This window comes from Lissotriton helveticus, chromosome 12 (assembly GCF_964261635.1).
Source record: "Lissotriton helveticus chromosome 12, aLisHel1.1, whole genome shotgun sequence".
In the NCBI taxonomy this organism is placed as follows: Eukaryota; Metazoa; Chordata; class Amphibia; order Caudata; family Salamandridae; genus Lissotriton; species Lissotriton helveticus.
In genome coordinates, this window is record NC_136073.1 from 570,075,184 (window position 1) to 570,090,165 (window position 14,982).

At 42.4% G+C, this 14,982-nt stretch overlaps 1 protein-coding gene across 1 annotated transcript in view; it reads right to left on the minus strand.

Annotated features, from left to right (window-relative positions):
- CCDC102A (coiled-coil domain containing 102A) overlaps positions 1–14,982 on the minus strand; it is a 148,126-nt gene that overhangs the window by 25,864 nt on the left and 107,280 nt on the right. Inside the window, exon 7 of the mRNA XM_078671246.1 lies at positions 5,124–5,227. Coding sequence (XP_078527372.1) covers positions 5,124–5,227 — 104 coding nt within the window. The remainder of the gene's footprint in view (positions 1–5,123; positions 5,228–14,982) is intronic.

The window sequence follows — 14,982 nt, forward strand, 5'->3', positions numbered from 1 at the left end:
TCTCATTGCTGTAGATACGATAGAAATGTAAATCTTAATGTGACAATTCCTACATTAACATCTACATTCCTTTTAGGGCCGAGATGTATTGTAATTGCATTTATCTAGCGCTTACTACCCCTGACAATGCGACAAAAAACTTTTTTGGCAATGAACACAATTTATGGATTAGGTCCCTGTGTTTAGTTTCTCAGCTGCAGGCGCACGACCGTACTTCTTTGCATAAGATGGAAGCAGAAGGGCGCATTCTCATTGCTAGACCCTACAATGGTCTGCAGTTGTAAGATGGAAGAAGGGGTGACAGGGAGAGGGCAAAACGCCTTTGCTTAGCTGTGATAGAACTGTGTGTAAGACTCAAGGAGGCATCAATAAAATATCACGCATTGGAGAGACACAGTAAAGTAAAGTATGATCAGCACAGGCAGACGAACATTACACACTGCAGACGAACGCGCGCCTGATACATGCAATGCAATGCTGAATGGTGAACGCGCTCCCACCATCTGGATTGCATTTGGAGGAGCACCCTGACAGCTCCTAATTAAAATTAATGGACTGCCGTGCGCGTAACCACACAGAAAATGCCAACAATGGCGGACGACAATTATATATAGCCTATCGCGTCAAGGCTACTAAAAAGACAGCACAGCGAAGACGAATCACTATGCAGATGCCATAAAACAAGCTCGCGCACTAAGGAATGTTTCTGGCCCGAGCCCTAAAGAAACCTTTTTTTTTTTTTTTTCTTTAACAATAGGAGCTCGGAGCTCCGCCCCACTTCGTGGTGACGTAGGCCGAGCCCTAAAAATATCTACATTAGTTTTATCAACATTTTTCCAATATAAAGGTAAGCACAACAAACAATCAGCTTGACAATTACACCATCCTGAAATATATTCTATGAGATATCGATACTCCTGAAGACAAGATACCAAACCTTTTCCTGCACCTCCTTTTCATGATTGATTTATAATCAGTACGGAGAGTCACTCGAAGACCCCAAATGTATGTCCTGAAATATTCCATTGCCCAAGCTGCAGCCAGTCAAAGATCTTGAGTCAAAGACCACTGTTCTTTCACCACAAGTATGAACTTGAGACAACACTCCCCCAACACCTGTAGCACTGGAATCTACTGTAACAATAGTTTTGAACTAAACGTCAAATGGGGCTAACACTCCAGCTTTACACAGATCATCTTTTATGTTCTCCAAAGCTTGCTGTTGAGCATTTTCCCACATAAAATTGCAGCCCTTCCTCATGAGTTTCCTCAAATGTTCAGTTTTATCAGCAACGTTTTTTAACACATTTTGAGGTATATTCTATTGGCCTTAAAAAGGGCAATCGCTGATCTTTATCATGAGGAACAGGAGCTTCTCGTATTGCTTTCAACCAGTCTTTCTTAGGTCTCACACTTAGGAAAGAGTATACTAGAGGCACTCAGCCTCCTCCACAAGAAATTTACATTTCTCTTTTTTGAGAGTTAACTCAGACTCAGCAACCCTGCACAACACCTGTATGAGAGCAGAACCGTGACTCTCAATGGTTTCGCCAAACACCAGAATGTTGTCTTGAAACAATATTACATTATCTTCCCTCTCAACACCACACCCATCATCCTTTAGAAAATGCTTTCAGCAGATGATATTCCAAATGGCACCCTGGTGAACCGAAACGCACGCTCTATAGTTATAAAGGCTGTAAGCGGTTTGTAATCTCCATGCAACTTAATCTGGTGATACGCACTTTAGATGTCCAATTTACTAAATAATTTCTCCTCTTTGAACAACAAAATCAATTAATTTATGTTGGGAAAGGGGTAATCGTCATCCACAATATTCTGATTGACACTGCAAAGAGGTGGACGTTTCTGTTAGCTCAGTAATGCCTTCTTTCCCCATAATATGACACATTTTTTGAGCTCTTTCCTTGCAACGATTGGTACTCTCCTCAATTTATATTGGATAGGAATAGCATCATTTTTAACAACAATCTTAAGTACATAACCTCTGAGCTCACCTAACTTATCAGCAAAGACCTGTTTGGAAACATCCACAATTTCATCCACTGAAACATCTTCCACTACCGTAACCTGGTTGGGAGCTCTCTGCTTAATTAGTATGTGAAGGTCATATTGATGTAACCAACCGAAAATCAGGGGGACCACTCACTGACACATACACTTTTCCCATTTTCTATCTTGAAATTTAATCCTGGTTGACATATGTTCAATTATATCAATTTTCTCACCCTGATAATTACCAGGGTTTATATATTTCGGAAACAAACGAGCATGTGCCCACTCTTGTAAGAAAATACATCTAGGGAACAATGGTATAACGTGAACCTGAGTCCACCATGAGTTGAATAGTTCTCCCTTTAAATTTAAAGTAAACTTTTGGTCAGCAAAGCTTGTCGACACAATCTTTATTGTCATCATCACACAAAACCGTCTACATTTTCATCCACACTACATTCTCACTTTTGTTCGCCATCAGATTTTCTTATACCACAGAAAATTGTTTTTCTGAATTGTTCTTACACATACGCGCAGAGTGCCTCAATTAAACTGTTTGTGCAATGTTCCACTTTTGCTAGGATTGCTGCTCCTGTTGGTCGCAACCAAAATTCCTTCATATTCTTTCCCCACCCATGTGACTTCCTCATTTTTATTCTCTTATGTTTCCATCTCATTCATGCAATAATCTGACTGTCCAACCACCGTAGCTATTTCAATAGCATCTTTCAACAAAGGATTTTTAGCCACTCAAAACCTCTCTTGCATTTTTTTTGTCGTTACACTGTACTATTAATTGGTCACAAATCAATTCATCCACCATCATATCAAACTGGCACTTACAAGATATTTCTCTTAGCCTGAAAACAAAGTCATCCACAGATTCACCTTGTTTTTGAGGTTGAGAATAACATTTACATCTGCAAATAACTAACTACATTGGTCTCTTTGGAAACCTTATTTCCCAGCCTTTGTTGAGATTATTTGTAAGTATCAGTAATCTGTTGGCCATCCTTAACCAGAGCAATGGGTAAATATTTTACAATATGTTGCCCGTCTTTACCAAGAGCGCTTAGAACAATAGCTTTCTTTCTGGATGGGTGAACATTTTGCCCATCTAGTGATTCTATATATTTCTCAAACATATCTATCAATTCTTTCCACTCAATTGGTGGAGACCCTGCCACAACTAAAAATAAAGGTGGGGGTATTATTCTTAATTAATTCACTGTTTCCACATTGTATGGTATCTTTTGCACATATAAATGGTAGTCCAGATTATTTCCACTACCAGAGATCTCAGCAGGCAGACTGTCCTGTTTCTATAACCAGATGTTGATAGAATTGTTGTTCTACTTCTATTTACATTGAAAATGGAAGCAGATCTGAAGCAACACAGACGATAAGACAGTATCAGAGAGCGCGGAGCAATCCCCAAACACTAACCGTAAAAATGGATGCTTCAATCCTTAAAGAAATGACAGGGCAGCGTGAATTGGCTTTTTCTGAGCTCCCATAGACATTCAGATAATGCGCGGTAAGCGGACACAATGTCTTTTCACAGTGGGGAGAGCGTGCTCACTTCTATTCCACAACAGAGTCAGAGCAGTGTGCAGAATGCTTGCGTTTGCTCTCGAACCTCGACACTGCTACCGTTGCCCTCACGCCGTGCCTCCATATTTTTCTTTCAACAAGACATGAGCACTCTGGGAGGGTTAACTGTGGCGTTAGCTCTCATGCTATAAATAAATGCTTATCTTAACATGGAGCAGAAATTTCTTTAACCGATAAGTGCTCCTGGCAACCAACGTTAAACAGGCAGAAAGCCTTAGCTTTCAGGTTCATCGTCAAAATAGAGCAGGGATCACACTGAGGCTTCTTTTAGTGACCACAAGGCTGTTCCTGGAGCAATGCTGCTTCTCTCCCGCTAAATCTATTAAAGATCACACAATAGTGGTGTTTTCAAGAAGTTTTATTTGCGGAAACAGTCACAACGCGGTCTTCCCTCACCAGCCAGCACCAACAGACTAGCTTAAAACTCCCACGCTAGGCATAGAACATTACAAGCAGAATTACATAATCTACATACTAAGGTTGGAGTGGCTCCAATACAGAATATAAAACACTTGATATGAGGAAACTTTAGATGCTCGAACTCTGCTACCACTGGTGAGTCAAAGAGAATTATCAAGTCTTGGCTGCATACTGCAGTCCAAGTATACAAAATCCTAGGCTAGGGCCAAAATCTTGAGGACTCACATATGAACCTGCTAGCCAGTCTCTGCAGTGAATGAAAACGTTCTGGAGATAAAATCAAACGCCTGCACAGATGTGCAATCAAAGCCCCAAAAAAATCAGAAAAGGAAGACCAACACAGGGTGAGACTAAACCAGAGTTGATGAACTCGGGTGAATGGGAAAGTTGGTTGCGGCTGCAGCCATAAAGACTAGGGATGCATCATTGACCGTGATGGTACTAGGTTCAATAATGATCTAAAGCAGCAGTAAGTGGGGGATCACAGACCAAGACCACACAAGGTCAGGGTAGACGAGGTTCCTAGGAGCAGTAGCACATGAATAAACCATATGATGATTGAAGAAGCTTTGACCATCTTTTATAATTGACAACGATCCAAACCAGAGAATCCAGGGATCACTCTGTACAGTGGGGGGAAACACCGTGGAGCAGAAAAAGATTCCATGGTGTTGCAACTAGTGCTGAGAATTTGTCCATAGTTATGTCATTTATTCCATTACTCTACAAATTTAATTGGCATTTCTACTGCTAAGGAAGTGGCAAAAGAATCATCCATACACAGCTATGGCCAATCATCTTTCATGCTTCCGAATAGCAATCCGAGGCCTGCCGAAAAGATCCTAATAACCACACCAGTGAATGTGCTGTGCACTTACAAGTGCCAGTTAATGTGCCCTATCTCTACTGAGACCAGTGAACGCACCTACCATTTCCTGGGGCAGTCAACTTGTTTTCATCTTACCCAGCTTGGTACACATACTGCTCCTTCAACTGGATCTGTGAAAGTGCTCTTGAATTGCAAGGACACAGTGTCCGTCCCGCACAAGGAGCAATGAATAAGTTCTACTCACCTGGATTGTACGTGGTCGAGTTGGACTTGCAAATTCTCTGTCTGTTCGGTCTGCTCATCAAGAGATCTCTGCAGCTTGCGGACCTGGTTATGGGCTTCATCCAACTGTAAGCACATACATATGAACAATATGAAGCAAAGCCTGATGGCTGTTAATACTCATCAGAGAAAATTTCCCACACACCCATGATTCCAGCCACATATGTATATCAGGATTTATTAGCTTGACACACACAGCATCACAGGTCTTCCCTTAAACGTGGTTAGTTACAGGCAATCCCCATCCCCAAACTGAGCAGTGCCGATGGTCCTTTAGGAAGAACTGTACTCAAGCCCACATGCCTAGCCAGCTACCACTGTATCATTCTTAATCCTGACTTTGGAACAAGACTGATGAATAATGCATGAAGTTATCAGCACCATATTGTACATGTGAGTGGGGGTGCCCAGAAAGCCACAACATACACAGGCCCAGAATGTGTTTTGCAGTAGAAAGAGGGAAGTGGGCTTTATCTCCAAGCAAATCCTATGCCCAATGCTCTGCGTCATTTCATTCTAAGGTCCTGAGCATTGGCAATTAGTAGTCTGAAACCTAATTACAATAGCACTTTGATTACATTGCAAAATTATGATTTTTTATAACCCCCCTAGTACCATCTCATTTTCTCAGGGAAATATAATTCAAGAGCCTATTTGATGCGCCCTCCCACTCCCCAAGAAAATCAACGAAAAACACTACAAAGAATGTTTTACTTATTTTGCTAAATTAAAAAAAAATGCATGAAGGAAATTTGCAGGATGTTGCTCTTGCAAACTTTAAAAAAATGGTAACAATTCCATACAATGTGTAAAGGTTTTACGATGATTCTATTAAGCAACTCTCCAACTTCTGCTCAGTACCGCTGCCTGTCTTGTCCCTATGTGGGGAACTTAATGTACCCTGGCTGACACCCGTAGATGTTGGAGAGAGCAACCCTGGGCTTTGCCTCGTGCTCTACCTTGAATCAGTACATGCCAGGTTGCCTAAATGGCAGCAGTATGGGAGCAGGAGGACTTTGACTTGCATGAGGTTGCAGAGTGGAAACATGGACTATCCTGCAGAAGCAGTGGCAGCTGGAGTATTTCAGGAGTGCCTGAAGATGGATCGAAGAGGCATGGAGTGCAATGAAGGCTAAATAGCTTTGGTATTCATCAACCTGATCTTCGATAGCACTGGCAGGAGCCTTCAAAACAAAACAATGGGCACCGGCACTTGTTATATTACAAATTAAGCACTGGGTGTTTCTGTACATTTGTGTCTAACTGCACCTTGTATGCATCACTCTGCTGGGAGTCGGTCTACGTGGGAACGTTTTTAAAGGCAATGTATCAATCCCCTGCACAAGCAGGGTCCCAGGGATGGGCTAGTAGGCAGCGAGGGTCCATGCGTGACGGCGATCACTGGGTCTGGCCCGTACAATTTTCTGGGATCAATGTATAAACTTGCGAGGCAATGCAACACATACACCTGTGGCATTGCGAAGTTGAAATGGCAATTCCACATAGGCTACTATAAAGAAGCCGAGGTCTACTGGCCATTCTTTCACTTCCTGGTAGGCGGCAGGATATGGGCAAGTGTTCACGGTAGAAAAGGCTCCCATCACCTAACCCATGCCCCCATGGCTCCACTCTCTTTACGGGTTCCTGCCTTGTCGGGCTGATTTGACAGGGATGATTTTGGCTTCCAGTCCGGCCCTCACCCGGAACAATGATGCGTTATTAACTAGCAGTCACTACATTAGCATTTAAAGCACATTCTGGGTATGTGAAACCTTTCCTGCTGCCCACGGGCACATCATGCTGGCCATTTAAAGAGATCAAAACCTGGGCGTTTGAAGCTGCTGTTTGGAGACACATTCAGAGTTTTCAATTAAAATGGCAAGCTGACATACTGGGGTAAAAATATACTGGAAATAATAAGCATATACTTTGGAACAATGCTGACGTTTTTCCAGAAAGCAAAAAGCTGATGTTTGGGGACAAAATGCACAATTTATGTATCAAATATTAAATGTTGTATTTGGGGATAAAAATTAGATTTTCATAAACTTGTAGCTGATATTCGAAGACAAGAGAGTGCATTTTCAGAATTAAACAAATGTTTGGGAACAGTATGTTTATTACCTATGAAAAGATGGTGTTTTGAAACAAAATGTGTGCATTTACAAAAAAACTTTCAAGGTAATAGTTTCGTGATAATTCATGATGATTTTGGAATACCTGTTATGGTGTTAGTTTCTTAATGCTAAAGGTCACTTTACAACTTCTCTGTCAGTTCCATCGTGACTCAATGGGCCTCTCAGGACTATGGGTCCCGGTGCCATTATCCTTGGTGCTCCCCTGGTAGCTACGCCCCTGTGCATATTAACCAACCTAAAAGTTATGGCAAAACTGACACTACATGCCCAGGATGCAGTGTGCTGTTGGCTAAAACATTAGGAATGGCTGAAGCTGGTTTTACAAGATGACATGACTCTATCCCTACTTTAACCTCTACTAAAAACACAACAAACCAAGAGCATGAACTTAACACAACTAATGCTCGAAGCAAAGAAAAAAATACAAATCTACCCACTATTAACCTCTAATTTCGGGTACCAGGGTAGCATGCTACTCACCACAAAACGCTTAAACGCCTAGGGCCCGATTATAAGTATGGCGGTCCTTTGGACCGCCTCCCGTCGTTGGCGTTCTGACACCCCGATTACAACTGTCATGGACCACAGCCACTGCGGGCTGGCGGTCCTCCCACCACACTCTTAATCGTCCTCCTAGTCAGGGGGAGTACGCGCTATATAAATACAATTTACTATTACAACTACAGAGACTCACTGCCGCTTCCATGTTTTTTATAACATTGTTACCACCATCTATATAAATTCTGCTCAAGTTCGAATCCTGTCACACCGGTGCATTTGTCGAGCCTAAAGAATACGTTTGATCGTTAAGGTCTGAAACCATGGTATGATTTACATTTTTCCTTCCTTCCCCTTTCATATAGATTCTCAGATAAGTCATGCTCTATGTCTGAGAATCTATTTGGAAGGGACAGGACGAGAACTTGAAGGAAGTGGGTGGTAAAAGCTAAGACACATGAGTTCGATATTGAAAAAGATAAGAAACCATGTCCCATAGCATATACAAATTTTTTCAAACTGTTTGTAAAACTTGTGCAGCAGATTTATTTGCAAAATTGTACTGACAAATGTACATTCTGATCAAGTTATTTCTACATTTTAATGGGACGGGCACCTGCTCTCCCTTACGAAGATTATTCTGTATGTAAGGTTTGCTCGACAGGTCCTTAACCATTGGGTGTATTTAAGAGTGCTCCTATAGAACTGTTTGCTAAAACTATGAAGTTTTATTCCGTTTATTTGTAGAGTGTGCTGCACAATGCACCATCTCATTCCCAAATTTGATCTGCCCTGAGAGCATTGTGCTCACTCACTATTTGTTCGCTGAAATACATGTGTGGTGTTTACGCCCCTCGACTGCAGCTATCTGAAAGTTTTCCAGATCTCTTTCAATCAGGCAGCATCAAGGGCTCTTCACACATTGGAAATAGCAAAGATGCTCGTAGAATTGAGAAAAAAATGTGTGCTCTTAGCACCAAGCATCACCTAACATCGAGAGTAGCAAAGAGCGAACCTAACTAAGAGTATGCAAAAGTTCTATTACTAGCAAAGACTTCTCAGCCGAACTGGAATGGTAAATGCTCTGATTAAGTTGAGGAAAAAGAAAAAAAGTTCTCCAGAGCAGACTAATTAGATCGAACTACACCTTTTATTCACAGGACACGATTTAGTGGCTTTTTCAGAAAACGTAATTGTGTAACGAAGACTGCTTTTCATAAAATAAATCTCATATTACATAGAAGCATCAGTTACAAAAACAGGCCATGAATGTAAATAAGTGACTATAACCGGAGAGTCTCTAGCTTAATAAATGTAAGCAATACAGCACAATGAAAAACTATTACAACACAAAGCATTATGAGCTTCTGAAATGCACTGTTGGGATTTAGAGCGTCTTTAGTGAAGGGTGTCCGATTTAGGCTTAGGATGGCCAGATCCGTGGCCAGTTTCAAGAAAACCACCAACTATGTAAACAAGTGACATTTTAATCCATTTTATGAACATTTATCGCACACCGCTATCATGGAATCTCTCATGGATATGACATTCCAGGGTTTCGTTTGAACAACTCCCCTGTTGCCAACAGCAGTTTGTACTATCCTGGAATTACTTATAGTGAGATTTGCCATGATTGAGAGCTTTGATCTGACGTCGAAGTAATTGTGCAAAACTTGGCCGCTAAGAGACAGGTTCTCCATTTGAAAATCACTTCAGTGTGATCCTGTATTATGTTGATCAGGACAACTGCTAACAGAAACCCTGGCTGTTTGTTGCATACCTTAGTTGTGAGGACGGACATTTATTTATTTAAAAACAGCTGGTCTTACTCGTCGTGTTGCGTCCAAATAGGTTTTCAGAACAATATTTCCCAAAACTCCCTGCGACGGGCTGCTTCAACTAGCCCAAAGACACTGGAAGCTATTTAGAGTTTGGCAGACGGGGTACTCCGTCAAAATGTGGTGGATGCAGCGGCGGCTTTTCCGCAATGAGGGAGGAGCATTGCAGCACTGGCTCAGAGCTGAAAAATAAAACTAAATTTTGTATGGTTATATTTTTCAGCTGCTGGCTGAGCCAGCCTGTGTAGGGAGGGGTGGGGCCGGGCCATGGGAGGGAGGAGGAACAAAGTGGCGTGTGCAAATCTAGGTGCGCATGTTTGTTTGGCCTGCCGTCTTAGGCCGGCCAAACAGACATGCAGAGTTAGGTTTCTCCAACCCAGCTGTATTTCACTGCCGGGTTGGAGAAACAGCACAGACTCCCTGTGCCCGAGCGAGTGTTAAATTAGCCCGCTCAGGCCAATCTCTGGGCTGCTCTCATGCTATTGGTAATAGCATGATAGCAGCGCCGGGATTGCACAGGTAGTCTCTGATGCTATCCCGGTGTCTGCTGGGACCAGGAAGCAGCAGAACACTGCGGTGCGAGTTGGCCCGGCAGCTTCATGGAAGTCATTTGTTTTTATTATTACCCCTGCACTCCCCTTCCCGATTTTAAAGACAAAATTCCTTGCAACTGGATATGCCTTCACACTAAGTCCAGTATAGCAGGAGGGTGCAGCAAATTGGGCTCAACAAAGACTACGTTTCTTGAGACCTCCATGGTCAGTCACCATTCAGTGGTTCCCGTAACATCTCCTTGGCGCAAATAAGCTGTACTGAGTGCTATACTGGGGGGAGGAAGACATAGGTGCTTAAGGGAGTGAAAACAGGCCACATGCTCTTATCGGCAAATACCCGAATGGTCTCTTTTGCACCAACTGAGATACTGGTGTGTCAAACAATAGCGTATACTGTTTGGTGCCGTGTGGCAACATGAGCATGACTGTTCCCCTCGTGACAGGAGATGGGCGATTAAGGGCGCACAGAGTGTAGCTGGGCCCCGAGGGTGTGCTGTCGCACAGTGAGACAGATGAGAGTTCACAGTACAACCAGGAATGCAACCTTTATATTGAGTGTCTGTGTGGAGAGGAGGAGACGGAAAGTGGACGGGGGAGTTGAGATATGCCCCCGGGGTTGTTGAGGGGAGACTCACAAACCATTGGGGTCTTACTCTTGATGTGGATGACTTTCCTACACATATTGCCATATAATTGTAATTGTATTTGAGCTTGTAAAGCGCACTGCTACCCGTCCGCAGGTTTCCTGGCGCTGTATAACTCTGGGGAACCCGTCCTGGCTTTCCCTGTGGGATGGTCCCTGCTGGGAGTCCCCAAGGTGGAGCCAGGCATCCCCGGAATTGATGGGGCCGTTGTGGAGATTAGGCAAGCTAATGCCCAGAGTTGCCGAGTGGAACCCCTGATTAGAGTAAGCACCGAAGCGAGAATTATCGAGTCCGCGGACCCAAGTCCACGACCCTGCCGCGTCGGGAATTGAACCCTGGTCCCGGGCCGACTTCTGCTCCCGGGTCTGCCGCCTCTAACCAGTGAGCCACCCTACTCCACTTACATATATATATATGCAAGTCCCCTGGGCAGGGTGAGGGGAAGACAAATTGAAGTGTCACACATGTGGGAGCTTGCAGTAAACCTAACTTGCTGATCTGGACTTCACCAGGGCCTCCTCATCACAATTTGAAAACAGGAGGCTATAATGGCTCCAAAGAAGAACAAGCATTACGTGAGAGATCAATACTCCACTGGACCGAGGCAAGACATGTTTGCCAAAATCTCCAGTCAATTTTTGACAAGAAGCTGGTTGAAGGAATCCAGTCGATGAAATTGGCAGACCCAAAGCCCTCTCTATGAATATTGTTATTAATTGTTCTATTTGACAAATGCTCTGTCAAAACCCAGACCTTAAAAGAGAAATAGAGAATGAAATGGTTACTTGCTTGCAGGAGATGTTTTTCAGCTTGAATTTTCTGGATTCACATGCTATGCATTATTCCGCCATCTAGTGGTTGGGTCTGGATCTCTCCTTGTGTAGTAGTCTCTTTTCTCTCTATTTTAGTTTTTTTTTGTTATTGGGTGTCAACTGTCCTCACCATTTGGTGCTTGTCTGGTCTCTCCCCACGTCAGACGCCCAGCCCGGAAGCCTCTGCGTGTGGTCGCCATCTTCAGATTCTTTTTTTCCTTTGGTGATTGTTTGTCCATACTGCGCCAGAACCGCTGCAGTGCCATACAGCTCCACACGGTATGTAGGAAGGTACCCTCCTCAGCCCTGCAGCGAAGGTGCACAGGGAAGGATATCACTCCCATCCACCACAACCATGTCTTGTGTAGTAGGCTCTGTGCAAATATTTGAATTGGGTAAGGTGATAGCGACGAATTTTCACCAAGAAAGTTACCGTAGCTCCCTTCCTTCTGGTCAAGTGTGCTCTTGGTTTAGTTTCTAGCTCCCTGCTGTTTTTTTTTAGACACATTTTAATTGTCTGAGTTAACCTTGCAATGGTGTTTTTGGTGACCATGTTTCCCTTTCCTATTGTCTGCGAATTATACAAAGAGCGGTTTCCCTTTCCTGATTGATTTTGTTCTCCCCACATAATACATTATCGTCCTGTGGGTGTCCAGTGTATGCAATGCTCTTTCTTCCTGAATTTTTGGATCTTGGAGAATACTCATAATTTTGATTGTCTGATTTATGTGAAAGTGGGAAACTACCTTTGTTAGTAAGCATGGGTTGGTCCTCATGATTACCCTGTCCTTATGTATATGCAGGTATGGCTCCTGTATGGTGAGTGCTTGCAGCTCGCTTACCCTGCAAAGCAAAGTCATCACAATTCGAAATGCTGCCTTAAGGCGTGATGAACTTTAAGTTGGCCATGTGGAGTGGCTTGAATCGTTCTTCAGTTGGGTCAGCACCAGGTTTAGGTTCCAAATACGCATTGGCACACTTCTTGGTGGGGCTATCTGTCGGCCCCCTCTAGAAACCGTTTGACCACTGGTGTAGTTATGAAGCTTCTTCCTATGTATCCCCTTGTGTAGGTCACTATTGCTGCTAAATATACCTTTAGATATACGTAGGCTAGGTCACTGTCTAGCAGATGCATAAGATATCTGATGACTGCAGTATCTTGTGTCCTGCCTTGAAAAAGGGCAGATCTCTAGTACCACATTGTGTGTTTTTTTTTTTTTTTTTAGTTTTATATTGTATAGCGCAAACTAGAACCGAAGGTATCAGAGCACTTTACATGAACACCAGTTACGTTACAGACGCACACAATCATTAGGTCTCGCCTACGCAGCACGCGTAACAGTATGATGTCCATGTGGTATGTGAGAGTGCTGTGCATGGGATGTTGAACTGGGTTCGGAGGTGGAATGCTCAGAGTGGTTCCATGGCATGGTCTGTTCCTCTTGTGACAGTTTGAAACATCCAATACAGATATGCTAAGCAAGAAATCCCTGCTTGTGATAGTTGAGTTGGGTGTCCACAAGGGAGCTTACATAGATCACTTGTATATAACTAAAAAAGATTATTTTGCACTTGTAACACAAAATATTTTGTTATTGCACACAAAGATATAAAGTGTTGGAATAATTCTACACTCCATGCTTTTCAAAAGCAGCACAGATTCTAAAGGCCTCGAGATTAAAAACATTTGGTTAGACTAAAAGTTCGAAACGCAGAATCAAATACTGCTGTTCGGCAATCAGATTATGATACTTTGCTTCGCAAGGGAACTAAAAGCACCTATAGGGCGACCACAGCAGAAGGATATTAAACAGCATCGTTGCTGGAAACCCATTATATCAATGTGGCTAACCATTATTTATTCAGTACAGTTAATTACAAAACACTGTCAGCTATTGGGCTTTCATCGTTATGAATTTAAAAACATCAACAAAAATATAAAAACAAACAAAAACATTTAGAAAAATTGAATACATTTTACTAAAATGTTCGATTAGCAGATGGAAATGACCCAATGGTGGGATAATTTAAAATTAGAGACAGGAGAATAGGCCACAATTGGGAACAAGACGATTTTAGGAGATGCTGGGACATCTGTGGCTCCTTTCTACTTTTAAGTGGTGACTTAGCCCTCATGTCATAATGTCCACACTACTAGGCTACTAGGCTACTCTGGCACTAATTTTAGGGTTTTGATCTGCGGTTCCATAAAGCGAGCCAAGGTAGCACACAATTACAAAACAAAAAGGTCCAAAATGACCTTTTTGTCTGGAATCGGAAAGCCTTCAACAATTATTGCTATTTTGCATAGAGAGCCGGAAATCTTAACAGATCCTGGCTAAAACATCAGACATTGGGTGAGCGTTGTTGATCAAATTCATGATGCCTCTTAGGCATTAAGTAACCCTGAGGCAGACTTGAAAATTACATGTGCTTATATTTAGAGTTTATGGTACTACTTTAGTATGGCAACAAGCTCTCGTCCACTCTACCTCTGTAACTCCCTCCCTATACCTATCTCTCAGATAACGTTTATGCCTAATGTGGTCTTAGTACTTTTCTGTCTTAGTCAATAGTGACATCATTGTTCATAAAACACTTTTCTGCCCTCTCCTATCTCCCGCACAGTGCTCATTAAAGCGAAGGGGAAGGATCTACCGGGAACCATTCCATTTTCTCCTTAGTGAAGCTCTCATCTTGAGATTACTCATAAATTGTCCCGTCAGGCCTTGGCACACTTTTTATACTGATACAAAACATTGAAATTGGCCTCCCGGGGTTGTCTGTTATAGGCATTTTGTATGATGCAGTGTGATTTCGATTGGAAGCCCACAATGCCCAACCCTCAGAGTCATCGCTAAGTGTATATCTTCCTGAAATCATTGCTTCTTAAAGATAATCTAAGTGTATGGATAAGAATATAGACACCTGAGCATCATACCCTGTTTATTAACCTCCCAGCACACAACATAATAAATATGCTAAACTACAGTTGCAGTTAAATAGTGATTTTCTATTGCTGCAATGGACTATTATAGATGCGCTTGCTGTTGCTGTACATCCACGTTCTGCAGCCAAAAAGTGTTGCAGAGCCTATTTAAAGACACTTGATGTTATGTCAGGCTCAATACTTATCTAAACAAAAGGATATTTTAGGAGTCTACTGTATATCATTTAAACAACAATCACATATTAATTACTGGGCTTAATTTTGAATTTTTACTTACAAACATTTGATACTTAAAAAAAACAACTGAAATGCAAGAGGTTCGATGCAAGTAAAACACAAATCATGTCTTTGAATGTAATCAATATCTTGATTTGACATGCATCCACT